Here is a 14,675-nt window from a genome sequence, read left to right as displayed (position 1 = left end):
GAGAACTTATCAGCTGTGGTCTTGTACGACGAAATTGACAATCTCATAATTCATGAGAGCACATGTCGTGGATGTATTTAGAACCAGGAAGAGAGAATGGTTCAGTGCTCACCTTGTAGCTGTGCTGTTACTTTTCGTTGAGTTCTGAACAGGGACATGAATTTTTCGTTCACCATTCTGTCTCTGAATGACCTCCATCAAACTGTAACTTGGGAGCCATGAGGTGTCTCTTGATGCTGTTGCGACGACATTTCTTTTGGGCTCTGCGTCATAGGATACAGACTCGACACCAAAATGTTCACAGTATTCGTGAACAAACTGCCTCTTGGCTCTATTCATAACCTCGAAAGAGAAACTCCTACTTTTCTGCTTTGACTGAAATGAACCAGAGTTAAATTTCAAATGGATGCATGCATACTTAAAAATTCAACAATACAAAACATGGAACCTAATTTACATCCTCGTGTTGGCCTGTTAGCATACAAATTCATTTTTTCCTTCTTTAATTGCAACCCCCTCCTTGTAATATGTCGTTTGAAATAGGAGGATCAAAGACAATTTTGGATGCACATTTAAGGTTGCAGCTACCTCTATATTTTCATAATGGCGCGGCCAAAAGAGGAAGAAAACTTTGCAAAGGCTACTTTTCGAAGGATTTATTTGAAACTCAGTGGCCAGAGGATTTTGGAGGGACAAAAAAGAATTTAGTATAAGTTTTTTAGAATATTCTATTTTCTTTAAGATGGCAAAACACAGGCATTTTGGATGTAAACCGATGGATTTGCAACAAATTCAAGATCCAAGGGTTAATGGGAGCGAAAAATTAAGCCTGAATCTATTTTTTAAAATTATCTTAATAATAGCACTTGAGATAAGGGATGTACTTATACAATCATTTCCCCGCACGTTAAACTATGCGGGTGGATTTCAGCTAATGGGATAACATATGGGAGAGACGTGTAACTGGTCGCTTAAAACTTTCAATTATAATATTTTCTCTCGATGTTTGGTTTGTTGCGTAGAAGCAAGTCACACCAACCCGAAAAAAATTCCTCAAGAGATTTGAATAACTTTCAACCTTTTTTTCAACGTGTGAAACAGTGAAAATGTCAGGTTGGTGATGCGTAACTCAGAGGTAGTCAATTTATCAAATTGTTATATAAATAAACCAGGACCTTTGGCGAGCTTTGTCTAATTTTTTTTTAAGTCTTGAATGTATGTTGTTTAATATACTATGCATTAAAACGCCAGAAAACTATATTATTCAATTTAATTTGAGGCTTGAAGCGTGTAACTCAATATTATGTCAGTTTGGTGACACTATGCGTTTCAGTTTGTGGCCACTCAAGAGATAGCGCTTGTATGCGGATTAAGGCATGACTGTGTGCGGAAGTGGAGAATGAACAAACATGTACTTGATAAGTCCAGATCCAATTTCAGCATGATTTCAGTTGTTTCCATGGTTTTTGGAGTGTCTCACTTATTCAATATCAGTTTGGTGTTGCTGTTTTCCATCAAAACTTTTGGTGGAATATGTGAGCTAATATTTTTTTCTTACATCTACAGGTGGCCTCTTGACCTAACCTCAATGATTCGTTTGATTTTGTTATTGTAAATTGACAGGAAAAATTAATAACAGCAAAATGTCAGTTTGGTGACATCACCAAACCTGACTCACCGTCTCCTAACTGACATGTCAGCAGCCTGATTATTGAAATTTGTTGTTTATCAGGACGACATAGATGACATCGGTTAAAAGGCGGAACGTGATTGGACAGCTATGTCTTATCGCTGCTTTGTCGTGCCTATTGTAAGGGGGGGGGGGGGGGAGCGAAAAAAATGTCCGGGACTGTGAAGTTGACTCGGACACGCGGACACTGCCAGCGGGCGTGGATTTAAGCGGGGACGCGATTTTTGGTTGGGTCGGTTTGACTATACCAGATTTGGGTGGGAGGATCTTAACGCAGCCAGAAAGTGATATGCTTCAGAAAGTCAAGTTGGGGGAAAAGAGTTTAGAGGAGCGAGTTAAGGAAAGTGTAGCGAGAGTGAGTAGTCACGCTGAGCTAAACGAAGTGTTGGGTCAAATTACAGCGCAATGGGAGCAGAGTTCGTGGGTGCCGACGGAGTGGCATTTGCATGGGTTGACAGTTTCCGTGGGTATACTTTTGATTGTCATTCTTGCACTCGGTCTCTGGATGCGGGCAAAAACGAAACCAAGGGTTTACTGAAAAAATCCCGATGCCCCCGGCGGTTTCTGCACCTCACGAGTTCTTCTGTAAATTTTTTCTCGATGGAAATGCTATGCCATTTTAAACAAGTATTTTTTTACTTAGAAAAACGCATGAGGAATGTTTCCTATTTTTTCTATGCTCATGCGCAACACTGTCATTTTCTTTTGTTATCATCTTTTGGCCACAGAAAAAATGGTGGTGGAGGCCCGGATGTCCCTAGTAACGAAGCTTTGTAGTAAAGTACCTAATGTTTCTTTAAGTTCCGTGATATTTATATTTTTATCAAATTGTTATATTTTTTTTGTTAGTTTCTAATCCGGTGTAATTTTGAGTTTAAGGTCCTTCCGTTCCGTAGAATTATATGGGTGAACCAGGCATTCACTCGATGCAAGACTTTTCGAGTCAAGTGTATACCGAGGATTGGTGCCTCAACCCCAACTGGTTCTTCACCTGGTCGGATTGAAAAGCTCGATTCAATCCCTGGTGCTATCGGGCAGACTAACAGAGTCCCTGGTCAGGGATACGACAGAAGAAAAGATATCATGACGGAGCGGTCGTCGGGGACCTTTCTCAATGCAGGGTTACTCTGAAGCTGGTCGAGGGGTCACGGATTGTGAGCTGCAATGCAAAGGCTTGGCGAGGAGGTGCAGTTTTTTTCGTCGGCTACATCAAGGAACTAAGATGTGAGGGCAATTCTCGTGACAACTCAACTCTCGGGCAACAAGGGACCAGTGCAGGAGCACAGCGAATCGGATGGGGAACTACCGTTTTGGCTTGATCATCGACCTTTCCATTGGCACAAGATGCATCTGCAGTATACGTCGGATTTTTATTAGATATTAATTATGTATTTATTCTGTATTTACATGTATATCGTTCCAGCGTCTCTTTCTTTGTTTTTTTTAAGGGGCCATTTAAAGCAGGGGGAATGAAACGGGGCCGTACATCTCATGTACGGACCCATTTTGGTCGAACTCTGGTTTCGCGCGTAGAGTTGCGACCTCTGTTTCGGCACGTTCTTGCTCAGCTTGTTTTGGGTAGCGGCGCGAGGCGAGCTTTCTCGGGGCCGAATATTGGGCCCGATATCCGGTCTTGGCCATGGGTCGCCTCGTCCGCTGCTATAAAACAGCTGATCAATCGACGTACCGGGGTCTAACGTTTATTTAAAGAGGCCCGCAGCCCTACGCGTGAGTAGAAGGAGTTTTGAAGTAGAGTTTTTGAAGTAGAAGTTTAAAGTGTGTTTTGTTATACTGTCTGTTATACCTGTGAATAATATATTTCTACCCGAAAAATACCCTGCTAATCGGCGTTGTTCCTCAGCTCTACCTACCCAGCCACCAGAGCTCCCCCCCCCCCCTTACACCTATGTCGGGTTGAACTCACAACAAGCTATCGGCACCTCTTAAGTTTCCGACAGTATGTCATCCATTCCACCTGACAAAGGCACAACAAAGCAGTGATGAGACATAGCCAACCAATCACGCTCCGCCTTTTAACCTATGTCATCTATGTCTTCCCGACAAACAAAAAATTTCAACAACCAGGCAGGCTTGGTAAAGAAAAATAATCCTAAAGATATTGCAATGCGCATAATTAAATCCTATCGTATGGAGCTCTAAGGTAACAAAAAAGTGGTCTTCAGCTTGATATGGCCAAATTACTTATTAACTTTTTTTCAGAACCATTTTCTCCCATTAGCTGAAATCCACCCATACCTACGCATTGTGAGTTCCTCAATAGCACATGCTGTGTTGATACTTTCCCACTCCATCTTATTTCTGTTCATTATCAATTGCAATCTTTCTTTTTGATCGTTTACTCTCTCTCTCTCTCCCCCCCTCTTTCGCAAATCAAACATCAAGCTCATCCTGTAGCTTCTGGAAGTAGCCTCCCATGTCCCTTGTTACCAATAGGCAAAAGCTCGTACCAATTCTTCATTGCTTTATTCTGCAATCCTCCTTGTTTGCCGCACAGGGCTGTGCGAGAGCCAAGACTTAACGGGCCATAAAATAGTTTAAAAAATTGCACGACCTCGAATTATTAAATGGTCCACAAACCCAATTTTTCAGACGGCATTGATAGTTCACTCTGGACGGAGGGCATGGATTTGATTTATGTCGATCGAATAATCAGGGCATGGATGTGCTGGTGCGCACGTATCCTTGGAGTCTTCCCTCTCACACAGCCCGGCGCGGCAGCATAAGAGGATTGCAGAATGAAGCAGTAAAGAAAAGGGACAAGGTGTGGCCTGTTGGTGACAGCGGACATGGGAGGCGACTTCCAGAAGCTACAGGATAAGCTAGGTGTTGGATTTGCAAAAGAGAGAGAGAGAGAGAGAGAGAGAGAGAGAGAGAGAGAGAGAGAGAGAGAGAGAGAGAGGGAGAGAAAGACAGAGAGAGAAGCAAAGCACAAATAGAGAGAGACAGAGTAAACGAACAAAAAGAAAGATTACAATTGGCAAAGAATGGTAATAAGGAGGAGGGGGAAAGCATCAATGCAGCTGCGTTTGAAGAACGCATAATACATATAGATTAATGTGCAGGAAAAACGATTTTAAAAGCGCCTTACTTGTCACAAATCGACGGTGTAAGTCGGCAATCACATGATTCGGTTTGCGACGTCGCATATTTCCTGTCATACTGTATTTTTTAAACGGAAAACTACTCAACGGCAATTCTTTAAAACTGCCGTGATTTTTCATCTCTGTGCGAAGAAAATTCTGCAAAAACTTCAAGGAATGATGTCAATTTGTTCTCCTTTAAAAAAATAACATAGAGGCGGAGAGTTTCAGACACCGCAAACGAGATATGTGATTGCCGACATACACCGTCGAAATGTTGATAAAAGTATAAAAGAATGAGTCAGTTAAGCTCGGGAGGGATTTGCCTGCAAATAGTCGAGTCTTACAGTTTTCGGTACGAGAGGAACGATGCGCACGTTAAAATTTCAAGAAAAATTGTCTCCGCGGAGATAGAACGCTTCCTTTTTAGGGGTCCTCGAAAATATGTTGGAACCGACCGCCTTGAATCTTCGAATCTACGCGTTGTAGACGGGAAGATGGCAGCGCCGAAGCCGACCTGCTTACCACCACCACGCTGCCGTTGTTGACATCACGATTTCTCGTTTGAGGTTAAGTACGTTCTGTGTGAATGAATCATATCCTACATAAATCTGTATCCCATTCTGATTGAGAAGCTTAGAGAATTAAGATGAATCTTCAGCTATAGTTCCGAAATAATCCACCACGTCGCGCTGCTAAAATCCAACTTTGAAATCAGTGATTATTTAAATATCACAATAGATATTTTAAATTTTAAGACTCATAAGTTCTAGCAGCATACGTCTGGAATCCTTAGAAACAAACGCGAGCTTTGAAAGTTTATTAATAAACGCTATAACTTGATCCCAATTTCTCTTACGGGATATCTGTAAGTGCGAGATAGAAAGCTCACGGTGGGAGAGAGATATCTGTAACTACTGAGGGCGATCAATCGCGATTGGTTGCATCAAGGTCATCATGCTTAACCCTACTTTTTTCTGGGATCAAGTTTCAGAGCTTCAGAAATTACTTTTCACGTCGTTTTTAGTGTCAATAGGAAGAAGAATGTTATGGCTAGAACTTATGACTCCTCGATTTAAACAGAAATTCCTTTAACTTTCATAAAAGCTCAAGGACTCACTTGGAGCTGTACGGACTCTAATAGCGTGGACCAAAAAATCAATAGGTACACAGCTGTGGCGCCCTATGCGCAGAGAAATTTCTTACTTCACGGAGCTGTAGATAACCTTAAGAACAATGGGTATGAATCTCAAACAAAGTAACCTACATAACCTCCAATTGACTAACAAAAACACACCGCCAACGCGACACCGCCGTGTATTCTTCCACTACCTACGCATTCCGCCGCCATATTGATCGTGACGTGTACATTCGAAACCTACGAGCGCGCGGTTCAAACGCCGTTTTAGGCCACCCTAATTTTTGGCACTTTCAAATTAACTTTCCTCCCGTTTGCAGTCATCAAAAAAAATTAGGAAAAAAACTGTAAGCTTCTGTCACTTACTACTTCCGAATGACACAATAAAAAAAAAAAAAATGACTTAACTGACTCATTGTCAGTGATGCCAAAGAGAAATAGCAAGTTCAGCACTTTCACAAAGAACTATCATGCATTAGTCCTAACTTTTTCCAAATTACAAACACCTACTACAGCATAGAAATGCACAAATTGCACAGTGAGCTATCAACAATTTTGGCAGCATGCCGGCAATTTACTCATGTTTTTAATATTTTTCTTTTTTTAAATTCCCTTCTTTTCTATTTTTTCAAGTTTCCCTGATTTGTTAACATTATTCCTATGCCGAAGCAAAAATTGCAACAAACTCTGACAGGAAGAGAAAAGGCTGGACTGGCAGCATGAGACAAGGTCTAAACTTGCATTTCCAATGTTTTCATACTGGAGAGCCTAAGATGGTTTTTCCAAGGGATTCACTTGTACATCGCGGTCGCGTCGCAGTATATCTTTCAATTATTTCCGTATGTTACTTCTAACAAGTCAAAAATTTCTTGAGCTTTTTTCCTTGCACTTGAATTAGATGTTAATGTGCTGGTTGCACTGAAACCATGATTACATAGATTTCGACCGTAGATGACAACTGCACTTAGAAGCATTTTATCATGCAACTAGCTTATCAACTACATACAGGGTGATCCAGACCACCCGTCCACTATCTCTTTCTCGAAAACGGCGGAGAATTGAGCTTCGGGACAAAAAACTTTCAGAGGGTAAATCGACTTACGGCCCTCTAAAGCCCCAAAATTTTTGGGGGGTCGTGGCTCCCAAAATTTTGGAGCAACAGGGGTCATGTGGCACATCAATAAAAAGGTATTGACCTCTCCTCTCAGGATATTTTTAGATTTTGAAATTTGGATGATTTGGCCGCTTACAGCGTCGAATTGAAAATTGCCCCAAAAATGCCCCATAATTCTAAAAAATGGGGGTTTAGGGGAAAAAAGGCAAAGAACAAAATGTTCTTATTTTTTACCCGAGATTCCGAATCCAAAGTCAAAACATACCCTTCCCATTTAAAAATTGCGAGAAACGGGGGGCTCCCCCCCCCAAAACCCCCTCAAGAGGCCATTTTGGGGGGCTGAAAATATTTTCATTCGATTCTTTGGGATCGATTTACCCTCTGAAAGTTTTAGTCCTGAAGCTCAACTCTCCGCCGTTTTCGAGAAAAAGATAGAGGACGGGTGGTCTGGATCACCCTGTATATCAGTGACAATGCTTCGAGGAGGCTCATAAGCCCCCTGGCTAGTTAACTACAGCAATTTAGTAGAATGAATTGATTTATTTCTTTCATGCAGAAGCTACCAGGAAAAAAATACCTGTTTGGCTAAATGAACTAGGTCAACCAATTTCTCATGGACACATTGACAGAACAGAATATCTCTCTTGGCCCACTGCATCATAAAGTCCGAATAGCGCGGGACTAGTTTGGCACTTAGATCAGGATTCCGAATTTGAAGCCCCAAAGCAAGCTTTCGATTTCTTTCTAAGAGCTCACATTCACCATTGCACTCCAGCCTGTAAAATTTCGGCAAAATAGGGTACTTAATTTATTTATTTATTTTCTTTGGTACAGAGGAGTAAGCTCTCGAGGGTAGAGCTAATGTACAAGTCAGGCTTAAACAGTGGATACATACAGGGTGTCCCAAAAGTCTCTTCCACCCCCTCTAAAATTTTATCTAATTAATATTTTGAAACGAAACTTTGGGGATGTTCATCCATCAATGTTCACTACTTTTGGGGCCCCCTCGTGGGGAGGGGCTGCGGACCCCAAATTTTTTTTCAAATAGCAACCCCCCCTTTGTGACACATCAATAGAAAGAAAATAAAAAAAAGAACATTTTTGGCGCAAACCGCTTTTCAAAATCTTAATTTTCACAAAATGGCAGCCGGTAAAAGTTCAAAATAATGGAAATTTGACTTCTCCGTTTTTTCGACGGATTGGGACGAAAAATGGTATCCGACGGTTTTTTGGCACGAGGAAAACGATTCTGGTGGCATCAGTTTTCCGGACATCCTGTCCTTCTCAAAATGGCTGTTGTCAAAATAGCGACCTGGAGCGGTAAGGGAATATTTAGGCTGTTTATTGGTGGATTTACATGGAACTTTAAATTAGGAGGTATTTTGGCATGAGAAAATCGAATCTTTCATTGGATTTTTGAAATTCTGAATAACTTCAAAATGGCGGAAACTTGGAATTATAGACATTTAGGGTTGGATTCGCATCAAACTCGGGGTTTTGTTGGTTTCTGATTCAACAAGAATGACTCTCTTGCTTTAAATTTTTGAAATGTTGCACACTTTCAAGATGGCGGCCAAGTTTCATGCGAATCCATCCCTAAACGTCTGTAATTCCAAGTTTCCGCCATTTTGAAGTTATTCAGGATTTCAAAAATCCAATGAAAGAATCGTTTTTCTCATGCCAAAAAACCCCCCAATGCAAAGTTCCATGCAAATCCACCGATTAACAGCCTAAATATTCCCTTACCGCTCCAGGTTGCCATTTTGACCGCCGCCATTTGGAGAAGGACGGGATGTCCGGAAAACTAATGCCGCTAGAATCGTTTTCCTCGTCCCAAAAAAACCTTCGGATACCAGTTTTCGTCCCAATCCGTCAAAAAAAACAGAGATGTCAAATTTCCATTATTTTGAACTTTGACCGGCCGCCATTTTGTCAAAAATTAAGATTTTGAAAAGCGGTTTGCGCCAAAAATGTTCTTTTTTTTATTTTCTTTCGATTGATGTGTCACAAAAGGGGGGGTTGCAATTTGAAAAAAAAAGTTGGGGTCCGCAGCCCCTCCCCACGTGGGACCCCGAAAATTTTGGGGGCCCCAAAAGTAGCTAAAATTGATCGATGAACATTCCCAAAGTTTCGTTTGAAAATAATAAATAGGTTAAATTTTAGAGGGGGTGGAAGGGACTTTTGGGACACCCTGTATATACATGTACATAATACAAAGGGCTTTAACAAGCTTGATAACAAGGAATAGCGAGAACAAATTTAGAAACAAAGGGGTACGAAGAACCTTAGGTACAAAGAAATTCATTAATATCATAACAGGCATTGGTCGACATTAGCCTTTTTATTGGACTAAGAAAAGCTTGAGCATTGTTTGAACGGAGGGAGTTCTTGATGAATAAAGGGAGTGAATTGAAAAGTTGCATAGATGAGTAAGTTACATAGGCCTTGGTTTAAACAAGAGAAGTAGGAATGTTGCGGAATGATTGGTGACAGGTATTAAATCTTGGGGTCAGATCTGTAGGTGATAAGATTCCATTATTGACAGCATACTTTAAACATACAAAAATGTACAGAGAGGGGAGAGTAAATGAGTTGTTGCTAATAAACAGATCTCGACAATGGTAATCAATTGGCTTATTAAATAGGATTTTTAGTATTTCTTTCTGCTCTGAAAATACCGATCAGCTCTGGAGCATTTTTCCCAAAGCAGTAGGCCGTATCTAGGTAAGGAAACAATGTTGGAATGATAGAAAATCAGGGCTGTGCTATGGGAAACGGCAGGTACACAATTTCTGAAGGCCCATTTTTGTCTTTGTATTCTCTCTCAAAGATAATCAATACAGTCTGACCGACGAAGTTTACTATGAATGTTTAAACCTGAAAACACTGATGTAAAAAGAAAATACACTTAAAAACACTAATATAAAAAGAAAATACACTTAAAAATACTGATATAAAAAGAAGTACCATACATGACATAGTCCGCTCAAAAAGTTCACAAAGTCATCCATAGTGGGTCAACAAACATGAGTATGTATCAGTTAGAATGGGTCAGATAAGCTCCATAAACAGCGAATAATCTTCATACCTAATATGGTTAAGTCTACTCCGGCCAGTGGAAGTGTCCACCGTGGGGTAGCTGAAATTGTGATGTGTGTGTTGTGAAGAAGAAAAAGATAAAATTAAGGCAGATGATGATTATTATTATTATTATTGTACTTTTCTCACAAAAATACATCGTTTGTGGAAATAAACTCATTGAAAGACGGACCCTAGCCAAGTCTTTCAAAGCTAGAGCCTTTTAAAATTGCTAAAATTTGAGGGTTCATAAACATTTTTAAAAAAGGTGTTAAAATCGTAAAAAGTTGTTAAAAATCTAAACAGGATTGTTAAATCTACATAAACTACTATGTTAGCAGTCGGTCACATAATTAAAAATAATAAGACAGTCACTGCCCTGAGCTTAGGAAAGATCTAGTGATATTACAAGTGTGCAGGATCACGGTTTTCTGGTTATTATTATTTTATTTTATTTTATTTTTTTTTTTTTTTTTTTTTTTTTTGTAACTTGGAAGAGGGAACATTTCCGGTACAAGTATTACTGACGGGCCACAGGCCAAAGTCAGTAACACATACTATATTGCTTGAATAAAAAGTAAATGTTATTTTAAAGTAAAATTAAAACATTTAAAAAAAAAAAATTAAATTTTAAGTGAAATCAAAAAATTACTCTACATTAAGGAACGACCTGACAATACTTGACGTGCTTATGACGACGGACTTCTGCATTGAATGAAGCAGGTAACTATCTATTCCAAGGTCTCGAGGATGTTGAACTAAACTTTTTGGAACTATCCCCGTTACTGACATTATGAGAAGCTTGATGCAAACAATGTTCAGGTTCCATAATCGCTTCATTTCTGCAGCTAATGGCAGATATTTTACCATCTTTTCTTGATACTTCAGCTTCAAGTTATGATCATTAGGGATGCTAATATCAATGATGTAAGCAATGCGATCTCGCTTATCAACAAGCACTATGTCCGGCCTGTTTGCCATGATGGTCTTATCGGTTAAGATCGGGTTATCCCAATAGAGCCGGAAGCGCTGATTCTCCAGGACTACTGTGGCTGGGCAATATTTGTAGTAGGGTTCAGCAGTATCACATAGTTCTCGATCCTTAGCCAGCGCTAGATGTATAATTTTAGCCATGTTGTTATGCCGCTCGGTATATTCCTTCCCTGCAAGCAATGCGCAACCAGATGTGATGTGATCTATTGTCTCGGATGCAGCGTTACACTTCCTACACTTATCGCTCTCGATCTCCTCCTTCAGTATATACTTCTTGTAATTGCTGGTACTGATCACTTGGTCTTGTATTGTGAGAACAAATCCTTCTGTTTCTGGATACAGCTGCCCTTTCGATAACCACAAGAAAGACTTTCCTTCACTAACATGACCCTGCGCAACTGAATGATAAAAGCATCCATGCAGCGGCTTGGAGGCCCAGGCTTCTAACTGGCCAGCAACTGGGTCTGAGGGTTGTTCTTCATCCAGATCGTGACAAGCGAGGCGCAAAGGCGTGTAGGATTTGTCTATGGCATTTACTGCAGCGTGCAAAGGGCTGTCGTTTCTACTGAGGAAGTAATTTCGCAAATTACGGACTTGGCTGTGGCAGACCTCCTTCACATCATGGATACCTCTTCCTCCCTGCTTGCGGGGGATGTGTATTCTCTCCTTCGCGGCTCTTGGGTGATGCTTATTCCACTTTGTCATCAAGGTTCTGACTTTCCTATTAAGCCCCTCAAGCTCCGTGTTAGACCACGGGACAACGCCAAATGAGTAGGCTAACGCAGGAATGGCGAAGGTGTTGATTGCCTTGGTTGTATGTTACGAGTTTAGAGAGGTCTTAAGTATCGCACTCAGCCGGTCAACGAAGGTGTTAACCAGGTGCTCTTTGACTCTCACCTTCTGGATGGGAGAATTCTGCCACATTCCAAGGTATTTATAAGCATCTTCCATTGTCAAGCTGTTGATGACGTCACCAGAATTGATCACAAAACCATCCTCCCGCACTATGACGCCGTTTTCTATATGGAGCGTCGCGCATTCAGGTACTCCAGGCATCATGCAAATATCATCACTGACCTCTTCAATCACCTTGAAAAGTTGATGCAACTGGTCTCTTTGGGATGCATAGATCTTAATATCATCCAAGTAGGCTGGGTGGTTGATGACGTGGAGTACTTGTCTGTTCCGACGTAGAGGGAACCCTACCTTCTTCTCTCGAATGCAATTTGAGAGGGGATTGAGGCCTAAACAGAACCACAATGCACTAAGACTGTCACCTTGAAAAATACCTCGCAGGATGTGGATGACCTCAGTTTCCAATTCACTCACCGATCCTTGAATTATGATTCTGGTGCGCCAAGATGCCAAAACGCTCTTCAGGAAATGAACAATAACAGGATGGACTCGGTAGATATTTAAAACGTGAATTAGCCAGCGGTGCGGCATTGAATCAAAAGCTTTTTTGTAGTCGATGTAACCTACATGTAAGTTACAACGTTCCTTTACAGCCTGCTTGAGCACAACCGAATCAATTATTAACAGCTCTTTGCACCCGAAGCTTCCCTTGCGACACCCTTTCTGCTCTTCACACAAAATTTTCCACTTAGCTACATGTCTCCCAATTAATCGGGTTACAATGGATGTGATGACTTTATAGAGCATGGAGAGACATGTAATCGGTCTATACTCAGATGGGTCCTTCGAATCCCCTCCTTTGGGTTTTGCAAACATCACTCCTTCAGTCAGAAATAATGGCATTTTGTCAGGATGAGTAATAATATCTTGAATGGTTCTTGAAAGCTGCGTATGCACACATGTTAACTTTTTCAGCCAGAAATTGTGAACATTGTCTGGTCCGGGAGCCTTCCAGTTATGAATATGCAAAGTTGCCCTCCAAACATCTTCCTTAGTGATTTCAACCTCACCTTCATGTGTAATGTGGGCATAACGCACTGTAACGCACAAAAGGATCCCCAACTATTTCCAGCTCCTCTTCTGTCTGGGATGGAGTAATTAAAGAAAGGACTCTGGACATTAGCCGTTTTTGGATTATACATAAAAATCGCCCAGTTTTGGAGCCGTTTGATTTTTCAAAATTCATTCTAAAGATATTAAAGCGGTAGATTATCATTCAAATAAATTTAAAAAAATTAAATTATGGACAATTGCGGTACTTAAATTAAGTTTCATCACGAAACTACCAGCAATAAACTGGACATTAGTGGTTTTTGCATGATTTGTGCATGGACGGTTCTAAAACATCAAAAACACATATGTTTAAGTATGCCTTCCGGGCAACATAAGGAAATCCTGATGTATTTTGAGGCGTTGAATCCGAATAGGACCCCCGTTTCTTTCCATCACCCACCAATTTCCCCGAAAAGCCGATTTCACTCGAAAAAAATGGCCATTTTTGGTATTTTTCTGACTGTTATTCCCTGCAGAATGTAGGTAAAATTTTTCGCAGCTACGAGATTCAATTCTGCAAATGTCTTTTTAACTGATGAGTCTGGAAACGACCTTCATTTTTCCTGTTCACCTTTCAGTTTTCCGGAAAAGCATCTTTTTATCGGGAAAATGAGCAAATTCGACGTATATTTGTCGTGCATGCAATTTATTTTTATTAATTTTCCTGGACCCGTAGTAGTATGTTACTTATGTATTTTGAGCTGCTAAATCCGAATATGACCTCGGTTTCATTCTATCATACTTCAGATTTCTGGTAAAGCCAATTTTTCCGAGCTTAAAATTGTGTAGCGCAAAAGCTTTGCCGAAACTCAAATTGTAGTCAAAATTCATTTTAAAAATGTCTCCGATGTGTGATACATCGATTCCTTTGTATTGTGAACTGTTGAATTCAAATATGATCTCAGATGTTTCCGATCACCCATCATTTATCCGGAAAAGTCGCTTTTCCTAGGAAAACGCTCTTTCCAGGTATTTTTACGATGATTTTCCTGCTCTGAGGAGTTTCAGAAATTTTCTGAGATCATTCTCTTTTGGTCTCTCTTGCTGTATTGAGAGACACTGAATTCGAATTAGACCTTATTTTGGTGTGTTTTACAGTGTTATGAGGCATATAACGAAAGATGGACATTAGCAGTTTTCGCATAATTCGGATCACGCCCCCCCCCCCCCCCTGAAAAGGGGTTCAAACCTAAGGAACAAACATGTTGGACCTCCGAGAGTATTTTATCCTAAAAATCTCAAAATTGAAAGAAATGGGCATTAGCAGTTTTCGCACGAGCTGATTCAATTAACTCATCATTTTAGCATGTTAAGTCCTACATAAAGTTATCAATTTTTGGTTCCAAACGGGTGTTCCTTTTTTGACTGAGTGGTGGTCATTTCTCTGACATTTGTCTTGCAAGCAGTATCCTTTTATTTGAAGGAGCTTTTTCATGTCTCTTAATCGAAGAGTCACATTGAGTGAACATACTCTCACTGAGGGTTTCCTTCCTATTCTGGTCGCTTGAGGTAGATAAGTCATCTCTGGGAGATGTCGAAGCTGCATATCTTTTCTTTTTTCCCCCTAAACGTTAGTTAGTGTGATACTCTTAG

The 14,675-nt window shown here is 40.5% G+C and overlaps 1 protein-coding gene across 1 annotated transcript in view; it reads right to left on the bottom strand.

Annotated features, from left to right (window-relative positions):
- The window catches only part of stc (nuclear transcription factor, X-box binding stc), a 134,201-nt gene that overhangs the window by 18,783 nt on the left and 100,743 nt on the right, over positions 1-14,675 (bottom strand). Inside the window, exons 11-12 of the mRNA XM_072297281.1 lie at positions 7,621-7,819; positions 113-375 (exon numbers count right to left, since the gene is read on the bottom strand). Coding sequence (XP_072153382.1) covers positions 113-375; positions 7,621-7,819 — 462 coding nt within the window. The remainder of the gene's footprint in view (positions 1-112; positions 376-7,620; positions 7,820-14,675) is intronic.

Source organism: Bemisia tabaci, chromosome 2 (genome assembly GCF_918797505.1).
Source record: "Bemisia tabaci chromosome 2, PGI_BMITA_v3".
Taxonomy (NCBI): Eukaryota; Metazoa; Arthropoda; class Insecta; order Hemiptera; family Aleyrodidae; genus Bemisia; species Bemisia tabaci.
Note: the sequence above shows the minus strand (reverse complement) of the source record. Positions and strands in the feature narration are given on the sequence as shown.